At 42.8% G+C, this 22,045-nt stretch overlaps 1 protein-coding gene across 3 annotated transcripts; it reads right to left on the reverse strand.

Moving 5' to 3' along the window:
* Positions 1–1,799: 1,799 nt before the first annotated feature.
* atxn7l2a (ataxin 7-like 2a) lies at positions 1,800–21,425 on the reverse strand. Of its 3 annotated transcripts, none has more exons than XM_086117534.1 (10): positions 21,294–21,425; positions 20,153–20,221; positions 19,267–19,522; positions 16,024–16,274; positions 15,772–15,854; positions 14,854–15,065; positions 13,848–14,028; positions 12,727–12,848; positions 2,645–3,617; positions 1,800–2,111 (listed from the first exon to the last, which is right to left on the reverse strand). In XM_086117534.1, exons 1-10 carry the CDS (start codon positions 21,421–21,423, stop codon positions 2,094–2,096), a joined length of 2,295 nt encoding a protein of 764 aa, XP_085973660.1. In that variant the 5' UTR covers positions 21,424–21,425; the 3' UTR covers positions 1,800–2,093. The 3 variants fall into 3 exon arrangements, with proteins under 3 accessions (XP_085973660.1, XP_085973659.1, XP_085973658.1); XM_086117533.1 differs by having other exon boundaries at positions 19,189–19,522; XM_086117532.1 differs by having other exon boundaries at positions 16,024–16,277; positions 19,189–19,522.
* Between the last annotated feature and the right edge of the window lie 620 nt (positions 21,426–22,045).

Genomic DNA, 22,045 nt, shown 5'->3' on the forward strand with positions numbered 1-22,045 from the left:
GCGTCCAATCAACCTGCCATGCATGTTTTTGGAATGTGGGAGGAAACCGAAGCACCCGGAGAAAACCCACGCAGGCACGGGGAGAACAATATATATATATATATATATATATATATATTATAGAGAGAGAAAGAGAGAGAGAACTACAGAAACGGCTGCCACTACCCCCCCCCCCCCCCCCGGTAAATGTCTAGAATAGTATCAGTGCAGCATCTTGTTTCCTGAGATAATTGTCAACTACATTAACATTAATAAACATGTAAGTCAAAAACTTTGACATGATGAAATACGTATTAATTCCAAAGACCTGCTGGAACACTTACCACAGTCACAAATTCATGAGATCAGCGCATGAGCATAACAGCACAGAGCCACTTGCTTTAGGGGGGGCAGTCGAACATCTGTTAGAATTTGGACTTAAAACTACAGCAACAAAAGGATTGTGGTCTCAAGACCTGATGTGGCAGAACAGAAATTGCAACATCTGTACCAGTGGTAACCAGAGTTTGTTCGAACTGTAGGGGTTCTGTGAGTCGGTCTCAGGGGTTCTATGGCAAGCCATTTGAGCATTTATTCCAAATAAATATCAGACATGAGTGTGTTACACTAGCTCGATCTTTTGACAAAATCTGAATCCCGATTGGTGTATTTTAACTGCAGATCCAATAGGAATCCTGCAGCCACATTTCTGCCCCACCTCCTCATTATTTTTTGTGCAACTAGCTTACTAGTGAGCAGGTTGGCATCCACTAGTTCTACTAGTGAACATTTTAGACCTCACGAGTTGCACTAGTGCGACATTAAATGAGTGCACTAGTTGCACTAGTGTGACATTAAATGTCGCACTAGTGCAACTAGTGTGTATTTGGGGCATCACCAGTGAACAAGTAACATTTTTGACACTCACTAGTTAGATATCAAGGCGTCAAAGGGCTTTAACTAGTAAACTAGCTACTGTTTTATCCGCCACTAGTAAACTAGTGAGTATTTCAGCTCGCACTTGTTTACTAGTGCAGGAAATCACGGGTCGCAAGTTCACATGTTAGAATAATTCATGATTGACAAGTTAACATGTTGCTGAAAATGAATGACTAGTTGGAGTTTGTATGCAACTAGTTCGACAAAGTGCGTCACTAGTGTGGCTGAGTGTCGAACTGGTGCTGAAAAAGATCGAACTAGTGTAACACACTCAATTCTGATATCAGGGATTTGGAATAAATGCTCAAATGGCTTGCCATAGGGTTCGACGGAGCCTCTGCCATGGAGGTTAAGACACACCCGACTCAACATGTCAATTAGTTATGACACGCCCGCTTGGCCATCACTGGCTGCAGATGATCAAATTACATTGCTTGTCTAATCAGTGTGCTGTGGGAAATTTAGTTTGCTTCATCGTCAACGTGTGACGTCGTGATAGTACGTCCTAAAATTTAAAAAATCTATTTCTGTCTTGAAATTTGATTTACTTTTTTTTCTGTTTTTAATAAATGCATTTTTTATGTCTTGAATTAGTAAAAAATCTTTTTCACTAATGAAAGGTTCGGTGAATGTGCATATGAACTGGTTGGGTTCGGGACCTCTAACAAGGTTAAGAACCACTGGTCTGTACGCTCTCTGTTGGAGAGATGCTAGTCTCTTGCATCGTGACAAATTTTGAAAATGTGACCCGACTTCAAATGAAATGAGAAATAAACGCTAAACAGCAGTGTAACTGTTGTTCTGCAGTACTGCATTTGAGTTGGCACTTTCTTCTTGAGGGGGGGGGGGGGGATTATAAAGTAAAAAAAACGTGTAAAAGAGACGTTTAATTTTTTTCTTTAATAAACCAACATATTTAAATTAGCAGCAGCGGATGATCTTGAGGTATTTGAAGTCCACAGCCATCCATTTAAAATCTTTTACCCCTTCACCCTTAGACGATCATTCAGATGCGAGCAAAGACACACTGAGGCTCAAGTCTATTCCCGTCAAAGGATGCGAACAGCACCAGGTCACGTGTACAAAGTGCGCATGTGCACATGCACAATCCTGTTGCCCAAGTCTTGGATCAAGTCAAGCTGGCTCCCTCTTGTGGCTTGTAAAGGCAGGCACAATTAATGGTGCAGTTTTGGCTGTGGGGCAAGAAAAACAATTTTAAAAAAATTACTTCCGATCACTTTGACGACAATTGTAGCGTTCCGAATTTCACATGTTTAGGGATGTAATGATGCCAGTGATATGAAAATTGCCAATTGACATCATCATCATGTTACGATATGAAAAGCATAAAAAAAAGTAATGCAGTCTTCACACACGTACTGTATATATTGTGTGTACATATATATATATATATTCCGAACCACTTAATCCTCACTAGGGCCGCGGGGTATATATATATATCGTATAATGTATGTGTACACACACACAAGAAGAGTTCCTCCTATTTGAATTTGGAATGATCTAGATTGTAATTTCCAATTTGAACGCTAGAGTGCGCCAACCCCAATTTACATTTACAACAGTCCACACAAACGGAATGCATTGGAATGATATTGGAAAAACATGACATCAATTGTTATGCTATGGATCACACAAAAGTGATATGGGTGTTGTTTTGATGATTGTACCATATTTACATGATATGATCTGTCGACAGCTTATTTACCTTTTGGGTGGCCAGCTTCTTCTCCATGCCCCCAGCCAGGCCTCCACTCTTACTGTCCTTCCATGGGTAAAAATTTGAGCGAGGAGAAGAGGAGTCAGGTGTGGATGAGGAGGAAGACGAACAGGAGGAGGAGGGGAGCAGGCGGTGTGCTGAGGGCGAGTGCTCCTCAAGGCCAACCCCTTTACGTTTTTTGATCAAACCCTGGTGCTCGAATGCCCGCCCACTGCCCTGCCCAAGCAGTCCTGAGTCCCCGACAGTATTCCGACAGTAGGAATTGTTCATGGAAGAAGTTTCTGGGGGTGATGAATGAGCCAAGGTAGGATGTGTTCGTCTGTAGGTCCAGACTGTCTTTGCAGCCGGTGAGTGCGACTCTGTTGGAGAGGGCTGTGGGCGGGGTTTGCTCCCTGGCGAGAGCATGCCATTGGTCTGTCCGTGGGAAAGAGGTGAGAGAATGGGCGCTTTCGGGGAGGGCGGGGTGGCAAAGGGGGAAGAGGCTATAGAGGGCGGGCGGCCCCGGTCTTGTAAGGAAATGCAGTTCCTGTTGGGGCCTGAATGCTCCCCTTCCTGGGACGGGGCTTTTCGTTTGCGGACGGCAGCAGCCGTCGCCGCGTCTTCTCGCAATCTCAGCATCTGCTTGCTGGGACGCCCGACTGGGTTTTTGGGCCGTCCCAGACCTGCGTGATGCATGCCCACAGTATTACCTGGAGACGGCACGTGACTGCCTCCTATGTCACCACCACTGCGCCCGGTGTTCCCTGATGGTATGGTTGTTGAGTGTCTCCCCGGCCCACGACTGGAAGAAGAGGATGACGACACAGTTTTGAGGGAGGCCTTCATATGACCAGCTGATCGTACTTTAGAATGTAACGGCGATGAAGTGGAGGATGTACAGCTTATTGAGGTGGGAGACGACGAGGGAACAATCTTGGCTGAGGGAGCTGGACACTGGTGGTTGGTGGCTTGAGGTATTTTCCTGAGTTAAAAGAATATAATAAGCTTTTAATCACTTTCTCAGTGAACGTGAGAACAATTTTCCAAATATGGATGAATAAATTGGTCAACAGCAAATTCCAATGAGAGACAGTTTTGTGTGCCCCAACGTATTTTTTACACAGATTTTAAACGTGAATTTTTTTTCTAGCACGTCAGGTTTTTGAGATAGGTTCATTTTTTGTTTACTTGCATCTCTGATTAAAAGGAAAAAAAAACATAAGAAAATGTTACTCATTTCCCTGCTATTCTGGTCAAATCCGTAATTGTGAGTAATACGCTTTGGCTGAGGACCCATGAATGCGGGCTCAAAGTGTGGAACAAGGGCCCAAAAGGGGCAAGGCGACACAGCACTTCGGATAACTGGGGGATACTATACACTTGCACACATCAACTTGAACGCGTAATTGAGGGGCACAAGGGGGTTATTGCTTAACTATGACCATCACCACTTTGTGTTTTCAATGGTATTCTAATACAATTTAAAAAATGATCAACACCTAATTGCTTTGCCCGCCACATACCCTTGCATGCAGCGAATATTTTGAATGACTCGGAAATATGTTTTCATGTACATTCACACTCCTAAAAAAGTTAGACATATCTGGCTTTCAGGTGAAATTTATGGAAAATGTAAAAAGTTCATGCAACAGTGACATATCATGAAAGTAGGACATTTTGGTAAAAAGATGCACTGGTAATTTCCTCATCTCAAACAATTCATTGAAACAAAAGTTAACAATCGGGTACACCGCAAAAAAAAAAAAAAATTAAATGCCTCAACTTGTCATTTGCCCTGAGCATCAATTACAGCTTGATAACGACATGCTGTTCACAAGTCGACTTATTATCTGCTGAGGCACCGCATCCCACTCTTCTTGAAGGGCAGCCCTCAGGTCATTGAGGTTCTGGGGTGCAGAGTATCGAGCCTCGACACGGCGACTCAGCTGATCCGACAGGTTGTCAATAGGATTCGGGTCTGGAGAAAGTGCAGGCTATTCCATTTGAGGTACACCAGTCTCCAACAACCGTTCCCTGAGTATGCAACCTCGATGAGCTGGAGCATTGTTGTCCATGACGATGAAATTTGGCCCGTGTTGTTCATGTAGGGGCACAATCACTGGATCAATCATGTTATTCAGGTAGTACGGCCTTGTCACTGTACCATTCACAAAGTGTCAGGCAGTTCTGAACCAAATGGCCACACGTGCCCACACTGTAACACAGCCACCAACAAAAGCTCATCTGGTGACAACAGTGGCGGATTCATCGCGCTCTCCTTGACGTCTCCAACTTGGTTGGCAACAATCATTCTTGCTCAACGTGAATCGACTTTCATGAGAGAACAGCAGTGAGGCCCGCTGGTCCCTCGTCCATCTTAAATGCTCCCTGGCCCATGTAAGACAATGACTCCTATGCCTGGTGGTGTGGTCTGGTACCCTTGCAGGTCATCTAGCACGCAGACCACACTGATGGAAATGGTTTCGAACGGTCTGACATCACAATTGGGTGCCTCTCACCTTCCTGAACCGTGCCTGGAGATGAGTGGCATTCATCATCCGGTTTCTCAGGGCACTGTTCACAATGTTGCCGTTATCAGCATGGCATGTGACCAAAGAATGTCAACATCTACATCTTTCTGTGACTCTTCCAGTCCCTCTGTCTCTCTGTTGCAACTGATGATGGTCTGTGACACTAAGCTCAGTGGCCACTTCGTCTGAGAATGTCCTGTTTGAAGCATCATAATGGCAAGGTACTGTTGATCCACTGTTAGGTGTCGTCTTGGTCTGATGATGTCAAAATGTGAACAGCATGATGAGGACGACTGTTTAAAACACCGGCTCTAATCGAACCAGGACATTTATTGGTTGATTCACGGATCAAACACCTCTTGTGAATTTTCACCGTTAAGCTCCTCATTAGAGAAAAGCAACTTGTGCAAAAAGTACCGAAACATTGAACAGTTGGATATGTGCATTCAAAAGCTTGGATAAGTTCACATTTTGTTCACCTGTAAAGGTTTGAATGCATTTTAGGCACATCCTCAAAGTTCACCAAAAGGCCAAATATCTAACCATTTGTGGGTGCACACGCACACAGACATGGAAAAGTACCGTATTTTCACGACCATTCGACGCACCGTATGGTTGGGCGCAGTCTCATTAATGGGTGCTATTTCTGTATTTTACACATAGACAAAACGCACTGTATTATTGGGCGCAATTTTAAAGTGGTAAAACATACGCCAGCTTAAACATACGGCATGCATGCGCGCACGCTAAAAACACGTTAGCTTGTAGCATACGGTAGCATGCCAAGTCATACAGATACGAGCTAAAAACACGTTTTTGAAAAGGCAACGGAAAACTGAGTTCCGTTGTATTTTATTTAGCCATCGTACAATGTACTCACGTTTTTCGATCAATCATCACCCAGAAATCCATCAAAGTCCTCATCCTCTGTATCAGAATTGAACAATTGTGCAAGTACCGGTAATCCATCAAAAACGCCGTGTTCCCTCTCGTTGTCAGTCACTCTCATTGCCATGTGGCTCCACAGAAATGATGCCGGCTTTGCCAAAAACTCGAACAACAGTGCAAGCAGACACGTTCGTCCAAGCAGCCACAATCCATTCGCAAATTGTGGCGTAACTCGCCCGGCGCTGCCTCTCACTCTTTGTAAAGTTGTGTTTGCCATCGATCAATCATTGTTCCCATGCCGTTCGCAACTTTACTTTGAACACCCGGTTGATGCCGATGTCCAGCGGTTGGCGTTCTTTAGTTAAGCCTCCGGGAATAACGGCAAGCTCAGAGTTCATTTGCTTGACTTGGTTTTTCACCGCTGCTGTGAGATGGGCACGCATGCCAAAAGCATAACCGATGGCTTGAAGTTTGAACTGAGCTTCGTAGGCGTGTCTCTTTGTAGAATTTATTTTCGGGGGTTCTTAGAAACCAAAACCGAAGTTGTTTTGCAACAATGCACATAGCCACACTCTATACAGGTGTTGGTACCTGCTTGTAGCGTCCCTTTAGCGTCCACTTACACGCCCACCCTTCACTGATTGGCCGACTTCTTCCCCGCATGCCTGTCACTCACGTCTGCCTTTTCTCTCTCTTTCTCTCCATATATGTGTATATATATATATATATATATATATATATACACGCCCACCCTTCACTGATTGGCCGACTTCTTTGCCGCATGCCTGTCCACAGTCACTTCCGCCTTTTCTCTATATAAACAGCGTGTCGGCTATCAGTCAGGTTTTGGAACTCGGCGCATAGACAAGACGCTCCGCATCATAAGGCGTCCTGTCCATTTTGGAGACAATTTTAGACTTTTAATGGCGCCTTATAGTTGTGAAAATACGGTATGTGAACCCCTGAATTTAATAACTGGTTGACCCTCCTCTGGCAGCAATTACCTCAACCAAACGTTTCCTGTAGTTGCATATCAGACCTGCACAATGGTCAGGAGGGATTTTGGGCCATTCTTCTTTCCACAACTGTATCAGTTCAGCAATGTTGGGGCCAGGGCTCTGATTGGGCCACTCAAGAAGGCGTATTTTCTTCTGTTGAATCCATGCTGTTGTTGATTTACTTCTGTGCTTTGGGTCGTTGTCCTGTTTCATCAACCATCTTCGAGTGAGCTTCATTTGGTAGACAGATGGACCCAAGTTCTTCTGCAAAATGTCTTGGTAAACTTGGGGATTCATTTGATCTCTCACCCTATCCTCCTCAATAGACTTTCCTCCATTGGTCTCTCCCACACTCCCCTCAGTTGGTTCCACTCCTACCTCACTGGCCGCGCACAGTTTGTCCAGCTCAAATCCTTCACCTCAAAGTCCTCCCCAGTCACCACAGGTGTACCACAGGGATCTGTCCTAGGTCCCCTTCTCTTCATCATCTACCTCCTGCCTCTTGGCCATATCCTCCGCAAATTTAATATACACTTTCACTGCTTTGCTGATGACACCCAGCTCTACCTCTCCTGCAAGCCAAACTCCATACTCCCACCCCACTCCCTCACCTCTTGCCTCTCCGAACTCAAAACATGGTTCACAACAAACTTTCTTAAATTAAATGCTAATAAAACTGAAGTCCTCCTTCTTGGCACCAAAGCCACTTTATCCAAAGTAAACAGTTTTTCCTTCAACATTGACAGCTCCCTAGTGTCCCCCTCCCCCCAGGTTAAGAGTCTGGGTGTCATCCTGGATAGCATGCTCACCTTCCACTCACATATTAACACCATCACCCGCACTGCTTATTTCCACCTCCGCAATATTACCAGACTTCACCCTTCCCTCACCCCCCGCACCACTGCTATTCTTGTCCACAGTCTTGTCACATCCCGCCTTGATTACTGCAACGCTCTCCTCTTCGGCCTACCTCAAAAGTCCCTCCATAAAATCCAGCTGGTTCAAAACGCCTCTGCTCGCATCATCACAAAAACATCTTCCCAGCAGCACATCACCCCCGTTCTCCAACAGCTCCACTGGCTCCCTGTTCAACATTGCATCAATTACAAACTGCTTCTATATACATATATGGCCATCCACAACCTGGCCCCTCCTTACCTATCCGACCTTCTCCAGGTGCATATCCCCTCTCGCTCCCTCAGATCCTCGTCCTCCGCCTGTCAGTGCCCCCTGCCCGACTGAGCACCATGGGAGCCAGAGCCTTCAGTCACGCTGCTCCAAAGCTTTGGAACAACCTACCTCCGAACCTCCAAAACGGCACACCTCTTTCCACTTTCAAGTCCCGTCTAAAAACACACCTGTTCAGGATTGCCTACAACACATAGCTCTTCCATTTCCTATGTTTTTATGATTTTATATCCTGTTTTTATATAATATCTCGTTTACAAATTTTTACATTGTATTTTTTTATTGTCTGTACAGTGTCCTTGGGTGGCATGAAAGGCGCTTTTAAATAAAATGCATTATTATTATTTTTTTTTTTTCCTTTAATGATGGCAATCTGTCCAAGCCCCGAGTTCGCAAAGGAGCCCCAAACCATGATGCCCAATCCACCATACTTGACAGTTGGGATGAGGTTTTGATGTTGGTGTCCTGTGCCCTTTTTTCTCTCGACACAGTGTTGTGGGTTCCTTCCAAACAACTCAACTTTGGTTTCATCTATGCACAGAATATTTTGCCAGTAATGCTGTGGAACATCTAGGTGATCTTTTGCTAACTTCAAATGTACAGCAATGTTTTTTTGGGACAGCAGTGGCTTCCTCCATGGTGTCCTCCCCCATGAACTCCATATTCTTGAGATTTTTGGAAGTCTTTAGCCGACACTCTTAGCTTGACAAACTTAGCTTGTAGGAGACATGTGCACATTTTCAGCATGACGTCTTTGATCCACTAGTGAAGAGGACACTTTGATTCACTCCTCTTTCATCTGTAACTCCTTCAAACAACAAAGTGTATGTAGGAAAAGTAGTTAAGATTGCACGGCTGTCTGTGTCTTATGTGCTGTGTTTTATTATTTTATGTTAACTGTTCCTTTAATGGCGGCGCGGGCACCCGCGGCTCCTCTTGTTGTCTAGTTGAGAGGGAGCAAATTTCATCTGTGCTGTATGTTGCACATACAGTGCATTTGACAAAGTTATACTTGACTTGACTCTAGGATTCTTCTTCAACTCTCTGAGCATTCTGCGCTGTGCTCCTGCAGTCATCTTCACAGGACGGCCACTGCTGAACTTTTTCCATTTATAGACAATTTGTCTCACCATGGATTGACGCACATCAAGGCTTTTAGAGATACTCTTGTAACTCTTCCCAGCTTTATGCAGGTCAACAATTCTTAATTTTAGGTCTTCTGAGAGCTTTTTTTGTGCGAGGCATGGTTTCCATCAGACAATGCGTTTTAAGAATAACAAACTCCAAACTGGTGTGTTTTTATAGGGCAGGGCAGCTTTACCCAACACCTTCAATCTTGTATCATTGATTGGACTCTAGGTTGCTGACTTCTGACTCCAATTAGCTCATTAGCCTCAGGGTTAGCTCATATACTTTTTCCATCCTGCACTGTGAATGTTTACATGGTGGTCAATTAAAAATAACAAGAACGTAATTTTTGGTCTGGTAGTAGTAGAAGCAGACTGTTTTTTGCCTATTTTTGTGAAGATCAGAACACATTTTATGACCAATTTATGCAGAAATCCAGGTAATTTCAAAGTGTGCACATTATTTTTCTTGCAAATGTACACACACACACACACACACACACACACACACACACACACACACACATTGATACATATATATATATATAAAAATATTAATGCATATATTCAGCAGTTCTTATCTTTTTGCCACTGATTTTCTCCTGTCCACTTGCTGCGCATTTAACTGCAGGTTCAGACACTGTTTACTTCTTGTTTCTTTTACTTTTTGTTTACGTCTTCAACTTGCAAACCAAAGTAGAGAAGGAAAAGCTGGACTCTGATTGGCTACTGTTGACACACATGTTCACTCAGTGATACTCACAGCTGGTCACCGTAATAAAAACATAAATTAATAAAATAAATATTTGTGTATGTCTCTCTGTGCGGCCCTGTACCAAGTGGTACCGGTATGTGGACTATTGAGATATATAATTGATCTCCCCTTAAGCTTCTTTTGTACATGGCTATAAATTACCGTATTTTCCACACTAAAGGGCGCACCAAAAAGTCTTCAATTTTCTTAAAAGCTCACCGAGCGCCTTAAAATCCGGTGCGTCTTTTGTATGGCCATTACGGTAATACATCGACTCTAAGACGGCTCCTTCCTGGAGACATGCTTCCAATGTTATAACTTGCTGTTGGTTCAGTGAACTGTGTTGCTGCTTTATTAAATACGTTTTTGTTGCAGCTCCGAAAAAAGGAGAGCTGTGGTGTTAATTTTTTAAAACAGTCTCAACAAATACAGGTCCCGTATTTTCACGACTATAAGACACCATTAAAAGTCTTAAATCTTCTCCAAAATGGACAGGACGCCTTATAATGCGCAGCGTCTAGTGTATGCGCCGAGTTCCAAAGCCTGACTGAGAGCACTTCTGGCCGACACGCTGTTTATACAGAGAAAAGGCGGACGTGAGTGACGACAGGCATGCGGAAGTCTGCCAATGAGTGAAGGGTGGGCGTGTAAGAGGACGCTAAAGGCACGTCCCTAGTAGGTACCAGTCGCCAATGACTGAAGGGTGATTGTGTAAGAGGACGCTAAAGGCACGCCCCTAGCACGTACCAGTCGCGTGAGTACATTGTAAAATGGCTAAATAAAGTACAACCGAATTCAGTTTTGCTTCTGTTGCCTTTTTAAAAACGTGTTTTTAGCGTGTGTCCGTATGTCTTAGCTGCTACCGTATGCTTTAAGCTAACATACCTGGTATGTTTTAGCGTGCATGCATGCTACCGTATGCCTCAAGCTAACGTGTTTTTAGCGTGCGTGCGTGCATGCATGCCTTATGTTTAAGCTGCCGTATGTTTTACCATGCCTGGCTGCGCCCAATAATACAGTGTGTTTTGTGTATGTGTCAAATACAGAAATAGCACCCGTTACTGAGACTGCGCCCAACAATACGGTGCGCCGAATGGTCGTGAAAATACGGTACGTCTTTGTCCGTCTCTGTGCCTTCTTCCGTTTGACTCAAGAGGTGTTCATGACCACCTCCGAAAAATGTAGACTAATGATTACTTCAATGAAACTACGAAAATTGAAAATAATACATCAAAACTGAAAAGCAAGCGAGGATATCACAAAATAAAGTCTATAGCCACCCCTACAGAATTTATATTGTGATTTCATCATTTGTGAATGTGCAACAAAGGAATAAATAACTACGACTGACATCTGATCGTAGTCGTCGTGGCGCTATGATCAAGGAAATGCCAATGCGTTTTTCGGTGGTGGTCATGAACACCTCTCGAGTTGAACGGATTAAGAGAAGGCACGGAGACGGACAAAGACTCACCTGTATTTGTTGAAAAAAGGAGAGCTGTGGTTTTATTTTTTTAAAATGCAGACTTGATTAATGGTTTTCACAGTCTCAACAAATACAGGTACTGTACGTCTTTGTCCGTCTCCGTGCCTTCTTCCGTTCCACTCGAGAGGCCGCCCCCGAAAAACGTAAATTAATTCTTACTTCAATGAAACCACGAAGAAAATCAAGCGAGGAAATCACAAAATAAATTCTGTAGGGGGGATATAGAATTTATTTAGTGATTTCCTTGCTTGATTTTCTGTTTTGATGCATTATTTTAAATTTTCGTAGTTTCATTTAAGTACAGTAATAGTTCATTTACATTTTCAGCGGCAGTCATGAACGCCTCTCAAGTTGAACGGACGCCTCTCGAGTTGAATGGAAGGAGCGTAGCACCATTTAGTGGATGCATTGTAGATTGCGCCTTTTAATTAGAAGCATCCAATGTATTAAATTTTTTTTTAATAATAGCCATTCATTGAAGGTGCACCGCATAATCCAGTGCGTCTTTTCGTGTGGAAAATACAGTAGATATTTTCATGGTAATTTCATATCTTGGGATGTCTTTTGTTCTAGGATGTAATTTGTTGTGGAAAGAGAAGTTCTCTTTCCTTGCTAACACTTTCATAATAACAAAATTCATAATTTTCAGTGCTCACTAAGAATCATGAAACGGGTCAGAGCAAAGAATAAGAATCCTCACTTGGGGGGGGGGCGTGAGTCTATCCCAGCTCTCTTCAGACAGTAGGCGGGGGACACCCTGAACCAGTTGCCAGCCAATCGCAGGGCACACAGAGACGAACAACCATGCGCGCTCACACTCACACCTAGGGACAATTTTGAGTGTTCAATCAGCCTGCCATGTATGTTTTTGGAATGTGTGAGGAAACCAGAGTACCCGGAGAAAACCCACGCAGGCCCGGGGAGAACATGCAAACTCCACACAGGAAGCCTGGAGCTGGAATTGAACCCGGTACCTCTGCACTGTGAGGTTGACGTGCTAACCACTGGCTCACCGGGCCGTCATTGGTAAAACATCAAATAAAAATACGAAAAAAATGTTGATATATTCCGTCCTGAAAATAGGAAACGTATAAAGTAGTTAAGATTGATCCAACTTACTTCCAAAGATGAGCGCTAATGTGCTGCTCCAGCATGCTGCTAAAAGCCGACCTCAGGTGGTGAAGCCTTCTGTCAAAAGTGTAGATGCCATGGCCCAACACAATACCACCAAATGAACACATCTGGAGAGAGCAGATAAATATTTATGTAAAATTGGCATCATTTAATAGTAAGAATTTTGGTCATTACTTCTGAAAATCAACATGTCCATTGAAGTAAACCAAACATTTTCAAGCAACAGCGTATCACTCAAGTTAGTTAAGTTAGTCTCCTGGTATTTTCTCTTTTAACCACAGGCAAGCTATATTTTACACTATAAACAAGATTGAAAAACTCAAGACAGTGTGATGATTTCTCTTATCTTGGATTTTGTTTTTAAAAAAAACCTTTTTCTTTATATGTTATCAATATGAATGAATGAGTATGTCATCAGTTTACTGTTTTGTTATTTACCGTAAATTATTCTTGAATGTCAAAATGGACTGTTATGTATGTTCTTGTTTGACAAGAAAAGAGAATGTACTTTTTTCCCCTATGGGAAAATTTCTTGTCCAACGCAAAATCCAAGACCCAAATTAAGGGGGCAGGTCCATATTTTTGGCAGGCGTAAAAACACTATACAGTGGACCCGCACTACTCACGTGGGCTAGGGATCAGGCCGGCCTGCAAAGAGCTGGGGGAAGTGCCCCCCGCCCCATTTTCTCTCTCTCTCTCTCTCTATTTTTTTAAACCCCAAATATTCTTTAAAAAACTGAAAAACATTCAGTATGCACATTCCCTGGAAAACGGGTGTGGTGGGCTGGTGTGTGTGTGTATCACAACAGCTTCAACCTTTCTGGGGAAATATTTCAGAAATTTAGGAGTGTGTTTATGGGAATTTTTGACCTATTCTAAACTGTGAAATTAGACCATATTGATTAGGAATGTGGTGTCATTGATATTCATACCAAACGAAAGGCACAAGAGTCAATACTTTTGGCATCATAGTGTATAATGTGATTTGAAATACATTGGCTGACCACAAATGAAACAGTTGTATGAGGTAAAACAATACTATACATTGATGTGAAGTCCTTTGTTTCTTTTCTCAACGTCATTAATCTAAAAAAACAAATGCTCACTGCTATTGGTCTTGGGTGCGCAGCAGAAGATGGGAACTCAACAGGGTCCTCTGCTCCTTCGGTTTCACTTTCATCACTGGAAATTGTTCCATGGACAAGAGGGGATGGAACTCGGAGGCTTCCGTCATCCTGCAACTGCCCATCATCATCTGGGGTACCCTCTAAATTAGCCGTGGAGCGACTGTAACGACAAGGTGAGGTAATATAGTACCAGTTTTTCTTTGAAAAACAAAAAACAACAACAACATTTGGCCCCTATTTGCAAATGTGACTTATCTAAAGATGTGTTATCATGTACAGTGGCAATGCCATAGGGCCACCGCAACCCCACCGCCATAGTCTGTGTGGGGTTCTGAGATTTCACAAGTGGCGGTGATTTGGCCACTGCTTTTGAATCTCAACTACACGACATGACGATGTCGCAGATGTATTGGCAATCAAAACGCATGGCTTTCACACAGTCGAAAGATCAATTTGCGTGTTAAGCGAGCATGGGAACACAGCTGTCTGTCACACACCGCCAAGCGCTAGAAATATAGCATAGAGAATACACATTTTGTCTTTTACAACAATACTTTACCATATTTATGATTTCATATGTACCTGTCGATGAAATAGTGATGGTTGTGGTAAAAATATATGTGAGTGATGTAGGTACCACACCTGTTTCGTTCAAACATGGTGACACCGGTTGTTGGTCTGGCAATGTTGTTGTTTAAAATCATATTGAAACCTCAGTGAAGTAGTAGTAGAGTAAATCCTTGGGCTTAGGCTTCAAGTCGATGTCAGCTATGGCACCATTATTTGTACTATTTGCGGCCCTTCATTATCTGTGGCACATGCGCACTGCCTTCAACATGCTCAATAATGATTTTTTTCTATCCAACATTTCATCAAATACATTTTCTATTGATACTGATCACGTGCCTATCCCGATACATATTGACATTGAATTAGCGCCAAGCTCATGTACAATGCATTCTTTGCTTGTTTTAGCAAAACTAACCTGAATGCAGGGAGGCTAGCCAAAAATCTCCGGCAGTGTGGAGCACCATCTTGTTCTCTGAGTGCCTCTGGGCTGGGGGACTGTCCAGAAGAGGAACCTCCCTCCAGCGATTGTGCCCCCTTCTCACGAACCTTCGTCTTGAGTTCAGCCACTAACTGGTCAAACTTCTTACTGCGACCCAACACCTTCCTACGCTGGTGGATGGAATGGATCTGAAGAAGAAGATATGTACTGAGTCACTTTTTAACATTTTTTTTGAATTATAATTTAAAATTCAGAAAAGTGCTGAAGTATTCAAAGTATTTAAATAACTACCCGAAAAAGGGTTAAGAATTTATTTTAGAAAGATAAAGGGAGCGGCGGGGAGGAAAACAAAATCCAATACACATTGTGTTGGGCATTGCGTTTTGAAAATCTATATCATCAAACTTAAGTAGCATAGCTCACGAATACTATTGAATCATATGTTTCCTTTTGAGGAAGAAGTAAAAAAAAAACAAGAAAAAGACCTTATGCATTCAGAACAGGTTTAAGATTAGAATCATTTCCTGTGTCTCTCTCCAATCACCCATTCCATTTCCTGTTAATCAGGTCATCCTCTCAACTAGACTGATGCGGCCTCACAGGCACTTCCTGCTTCACACACACACATCAATTTCCAGATTAACTATCCTTGCTGTGCTGGAAGCCATCCGACCTCTCTGGATGGGTTATTGTAGCTTTTTTTATTCAAATATCTCAACATTTGATGGGGATAAAAAAACTTGTGAATTAATCACCACCATTTTACCAACAATACATTTGAGGGTCGTCTGAGATGAAACAACTTTTCTTCTGTGGGGTACAGACACTGGGTGATAATCAGAAGGGAAAAACTAAAAATAAAAATGCGTGATTGCATCAAGGTTTGGTGCTTACATTGCATGTCAAGAGGCGAGTGCAGACTTTCTTCCTGTCAGGATCGAGGACACCACAGTGTTTGTCCAAGTCACACTCTCTTTCTGGGAAGACAAAACCATTCATGTTTAACGTCACATTCAAAGCAACAATGAACATATTTCATCACAAAATACGATTCAATTGTTATATTGAGACTAACAAACTAGAAAATAACAATATATCCTTCAAAATCAAACTTTTTTACCTGACCCCAAGATCCCCTGCACTTACTGGAGGCCACTTTGTTGTATGGCTTGGGAATACGGTGGCTTTGGACCACAGAGCCTGGAGAAGAATCCTTCCTTTGGGTTTGGGGCCTTTCAGTGGGTGAAGGCCTAGCAGGTGGGGTGCCTCCATGTGGCCATGGGGGGTCTCTGATGGATGAGGGTGGCGAGCTAATTGGAGGCTCCAGAGGCGGCGGCTGCTTGAATACTGATGAATCTGTGTGGCTTCCGTGGGATGACTTTTCCAGTGGGGAATGTCTGCTTACGAGAGATAACCGAGCATTACAATATTTCTCTGTACCTAATAATACAACAGTGTAGGGCTGCACAGGTAAGTTAAATGCTCTGTAACTTGGGTGTTCCTGGTTGAATTCATTTGCATGGACTGCTACTGTACATGGTTACCGGCGCTATGGATCAAACGCCTTCCGATAACAGCTCTGGCTGTGAATGGTTCAATGTTTTTCATCATATCCGCACGTTTGGTACGTCTTCAAACTGCTACATCGAAGTTTTTCAACTGTACAAGAGTCGAAATGTTCAATAATCGTGTGAAACGACGACGTTATGTCTGGCACAGATTGGCTTATGGTTTGCGATTGGGGCGGGTTGTATGCACACATTTTCAGCATGTAAGACGGAAATATACAATTCACCATGTAGAACAGTGGAGTCAAACATACGGCCCGCGGGCCAGTCCCAACCCGCGAGGGGGTTCGATCAGGCCCGCGGGATCATTTAAAAAATGACAAAAAATGCATTAAAAGACACGGAATGAATATTTTTAATAAGATGCAAATCATGTATTATCCGCTAGGGGGCACACGGTTTTCTCTTTCGTTTGTAAAGTGTAGGCGGGGATTACATTTAGATTTCATATGCACATGTGTAAATGGTTATAAAATCCTTTATAAATGTCGTTTAAAATTAAATTAAAATGCATGACTATATTTTTAAATACTAATTGTTCAAGTTTTGTCCCCTTGTACAATCAGTGGGATCAGTTGCGCTGCATAAATGTGAATGATAAAAGTAAATTGCACATTTGTCGAAGGAAATCTAAGGTGTTTTATGAAATGTTAGGTCAATGAAATACAGGTTGAGGTACCATTCAACATTTTCCTCATTTTCTTGTGCTTCGCTATATCAAAACAAAGGAAAGACATGATATTTTGGTTATTTATAGCAGAGTATGGTATAATTTTAATGGTCTGGCCCACTTGACATCAACCGAGGCTGTATGCGGCCCACAATATGAAATGAGTTTGACACCCCTGATGTAGAAGGATAAAACGTATGTTGGTTAAGATACATAACAAATGCTCTCAAATACAGTAGTACCTCTACTTATGAAATTAATTGCTTCTGGGAGACATTTTTTAACTAGAAAATTTTGTAAGTAGAGATGTGTTTTCCATGTAAATGCCTTAATCCGTTCCAAGCCCCCTAAAATTCAGACGTAAATGTTTTCTAAAGCATAAAAATGCATCACAATATGGAACAAATACATGTTAAAATGGATTATTGCACAGTAATTGAGAGTTGTGTATAATGTAAAAAAAACAGACTAGAGCATGGTGTCAAACTCAAGGCCTGGGGGCCAGATCTGGCCCGCCCCCTCATTTTATGTGGCCCGCAAAAGCAAATCAAACATGTGAACTTCCATGATGCTAGCTAAAATCTGTACCAAAATTTCAAATTCTGATCTGTAATAAATAAGAAGGATATTATAAGCATTTTCTTTTAACCAAACCCATCCTGACAGTAACTTATACAAAAGTGGAGTGAACCGTTTTTCTTGACTTCTTTATATGGTTTCAGTCATAACGGCCCTCCGAGGGAAACGGTAATTAAAATGTGGCCCACAACAAAAATGAGTTCGACACTCCTGGACGAGAGTACCGAATAAAAATGATGGTCATTTAACTTAACTGCGTCCTCATCGTTTTTTTGCCCTCTTTTGTCCATGTTCTCTCTTCGAAGTGATTTTTGACTGCCATTTTGTAAAGAACTGATCCAAGGACGTTTGCTTTTGTTGGCTTTTAACAATCCTTCAAAGTGAAGGATTGTTAAATCCTAGTGAGCGATCGCCCGACTGGTGAACACTTTTTTGGGTGATTCACATTTATGTAAAACTATCGGAACGCCTCATGGCCCGAGGGGTGAATGACGAGGATGCTGCATAGACGCATATCTATCTGCACACATAGACACATCCGGTAGAGGTCCCTCTTACCCAATGGGATACCAGGATGATGCTCTGTAATAGGCATTGGCAGAGCAGTTTTCAGTGTGTTGCGTTCAGGAAACTTGGAGCTGCGACCAGCAGCCCATACTGTATTTTTACCTTTCGTATCTTGAAATTTCTTTCGTAATAAGAGGCAATATTTTCCCATTGGCGCGTTTCGTAACTTGAAAATTTCGTATGAAGAGACATCCGGAAGTAGAGGTACCACTGTACATCTATTTTGTTCAAATGTGTGTATGAAGTGCAGGTACCATTGTTGTTATTTGGGTTTGTCATCATCACATACATGACTGAAAATGTACATAAAGTTCTCTCCTTCCATGATAAAACATGTCACATTAGGTGCTCTGTACTCCAGCCTATTAGCTCTTCCTGAGGTGGCCGCTAATAATGCCTCTTTCTGAGATATGCTCGCCAGGCCACCCACTGCCTGCTCAGAGAAAATGGGTGTGTGTTCAGTCTGCAGGGATGGTGGTTGTGTGGCTCACTCAATCTTCTACGTATAAGATTGAGGACCCGATCGTTTTCTTGGATTGGGTGGAGCTAGTGCAGGTATGAACAGGAATGCTCAGAAATGGGTCAATGAGGGGAGACAGACTCACCACTCTGAGGGTATTTTTGGTGAGGAATTAGCATTTTCATCTGGGTAAAAGCTGAAAAAAGTTGATTCTGCATGATGCAGGCTCTTTAAACGACAAAGCTGACTGTTCAGACTAAACCCAAAATAGGAACTGGAAATGGGGTTTTAGTCAATGTGGAAGGACTTGACCAAGCTGCACTCAATTAGGCTCATAAGGTAAATGTGGAACTGAATCGGAACTTCACCTTTAAACATGAAAATGAACCCAAGCATGCATTTGAATTTACAGTAATACAAATACATCAAACCACTGATTACCCCCTAACAACCAACCCCATTCTTACCTTACTCCTTCCTTTGTGTTTTTGGGGGTTCTGTGCTGGGGTGGTGTCAAAGGGGCTTGTGGGGGCGGTTTTACTGACCCGCTGCCTTGGCCTCGACCATCCCATGCTGAAGCGGGAATGGAATTGGTCCCCTGAGAAGGAGAATGGCTGTGATGGGTCCTCTGCTGGGGTTGGGGAGCTGGAGAACGTATTCGGGCATAAAGTTTGGCCAGAGGACCATGTCTCCTTTCGCAGTGCTTCTCGAATGCCTGTGGCTTCACTACTTGACCACAGTGGCTACACACCACAAGGTAGAAGTCGTCATAGCCAGGGTACAGACCAAAGATTGACATGTCTGTTAGAAGAACCGAGAGGACTGTTCAGTGACAAACATGGCAAATGTGCTTCTATTTAATCAAAGACTATTACCATGAGGACTTCAAATAATGACTACAAATACTACATAAAATAAATACATGCTTTCTATTCTCAATAAATTGAATAAATTCATGTCTTTATGCCTTTGTGCGAAATATATGTTGAAACACACAACATAATTTAGCAAGTTTGTGTCCCGGGGAGGAACTTGTACATGTAAAACAGAATATAAAGCGAGAGCTCAGCAAAGCTTGTGAGCTCTCAAAGTATAGAAAGAATTAACTGAGCGTGTCTTTTTATTTGGCTCAAGAATTTTTGCAATGCACGTAATGTGTGATATCACAAGAAACATCAGCATGTTGGGAGACATCAGTGTACCTAGTTGCCACCTCACATTAAGTCCATAGGTTTTTCTTATTTAAAAAGCATGCATGATCAGTTTCAATTAGGTTGAGACAGAGTGTTTGTACATCTCAATAGGAACAGTGGTTAACTCATTTTTACCTTTGTGACCATCTTGTCACAAAGCTGCTGCGATAAAAACATGACAGAAAAAAATACCAGCAATGGGTTGTTTTCAAAAGTTCGTAACGGATGCTCGACCTACCCTCCCTGCTGAGTGACATTGCCTCTGCAGCCTTTTTGCCATTTTTATTGCAGTCATCCACACCAGCTCCTAAAATAGCAAACATTAAAACAAACAATGAAACATTTTCATTACGCTTGTCCATCTCCGAGAAGTGTGGCATTCATATGAAGTTGCACTGTGGGTTATTGGAAAACAAGTTCAACTAAAAGCCAAAATATTTTTTTGCACGAACGCATAAGAAGGCCCTTGAGCTATGTTGAACAAACGGTTGTATAGGCAAACTGTTTGGACATTTAAGGTGGTGGCGGTAGCACCAAGTTCAATGTATTAGCGTAGTTAGAAGTGAGAAAAGTGTAGTAATGGTCAGAAGCTGTCTCGGCAGACTTTATTGGTGAGTTGTGAGCAGACTTGCAGCTGCATGGATGCCAAACAATGGGTGAGCGCAAAAAAACTGAAAGCTGGGAAAAGCCAACTATTTTGGAAAGGAACTATCACAGTTGACTGCCTCAGGCGCACAAACATAGTCAACGTCAGTACATTGGCTGTGGACGGGACTCGCAAAGGAAATCGGGGTCAAGTACTCGAATAAGGCGAAAAAAAAAACAAGAGTGGCGTTTAAATATGGCAAAGCTTGGGCCATCGTTTACATGGTGGTAACAGCATCAGGCTCCTCCTCTGTCACCGGTGTCTGTGCTCAGAATCATCCGGCCACTTAGCTGGCACGCTAACTAACTATCCTGCCGTCAACGAATTCTGTTTAGCTTGTTAGCAACCTAGCCTAGCTTTTCACGGCAAGAAGTTGCACGCACAGCCTGCCATACTAGCTTCATTCTGGTCTGATGTCACCGCTGCCCGGCTCAGTTCATCAAATTTGGCCACATCCGACAAACACAGGCTACATGACTTTTAACACAGCTCCAACAATATTATACAAACTACAATGGACCCATATTATTTACCCTGGTCCTTTTTTCCTGACAACATATGCAGATGGACCCAGTGTAGAGCAACATGTTACCCATCCAGCGCTAGGACCCGGCAGGGTCTTTGTTTGGGTAACATGGCTAGCTCTTCCCTACGTTTACACGAAAATAAACCCTCGGGTTTTTTATGAAACGGATTCGTAGCAGCCAGATGTGGCATCATTGCGTTCTCTTACCATCAGGTGCTGTCACACCGGACCACTCGGTCCAAGCAGTCCAACTTTGACCCACGAAATCATCGAAGCTAGGCAACCGCCGATCGAGAGCAGCCATTACTTTCACTGCGCGTTCACGCACCGCCATCATCACTGCGCGGCAAACTGCTTACGTCATAAGTCGCGCACGCGACAAGCTAGGAACTTGTCGCGTGCGCGTTTTTTCGGATACGTAAGTAAAACAACCACAGTGACACGGTTAATGTGTAGAAATGTTACATGGGCATTTCTCCTTTGAAATTTTAACACAAAACGCCACGGCCTTCTATGATTCTGTTAATATAAAACTAAATCAAAGTTACTGGAATGCTTCCTGTTCCGAGCTGAGTGCTGTGTCAATCTGACAATGGAGTCTTAAAATGTGGTGCCCAAAGTACCGGTACCTAAGAACATCTGCTTATACGTACCTACGTCTGCCATTTGCCTCAGTCTTCAAGGCTGGCGTGTCTTCAGTAGAACACAAAATCAAGATAAGAAACAAAAATACATACATGGACAGACTCCTCAAGCAAGCACAGTGAGCCATCTAAAATGTTAGCATACAAAGGCCAATTCAGTGTAAAATGCACCATCCCCGTTCAAAATGGTAAAAATATTGAGAGCTCATTGAAAACAAAGTCAGCATGAACTCACTTCATGATGCTGGATGGTCTCTTGATTCAAATAGGGACAGGTGGTCTAAAAATAAAAATGAAGCATTGTATAAAAAGAAA

The sequence above is a fragment of the Hippocampus guttulatus genome, chromosome 8 (assembly GCF_054856545.1).
Source record: "Hippocampus guttulatus isolate MCC_2025c chromosome 8, RoL_Hgut_1.0, whole genome shotgun sequence".
Classification (NCBI taxonomy): domain Eukaryota; kingdom Metazoa; phylum Chordata; class Actinopteri; order Syngnathiformes; family Syngnathidae; genus Hippocampus; species Hippocampus guttulatus.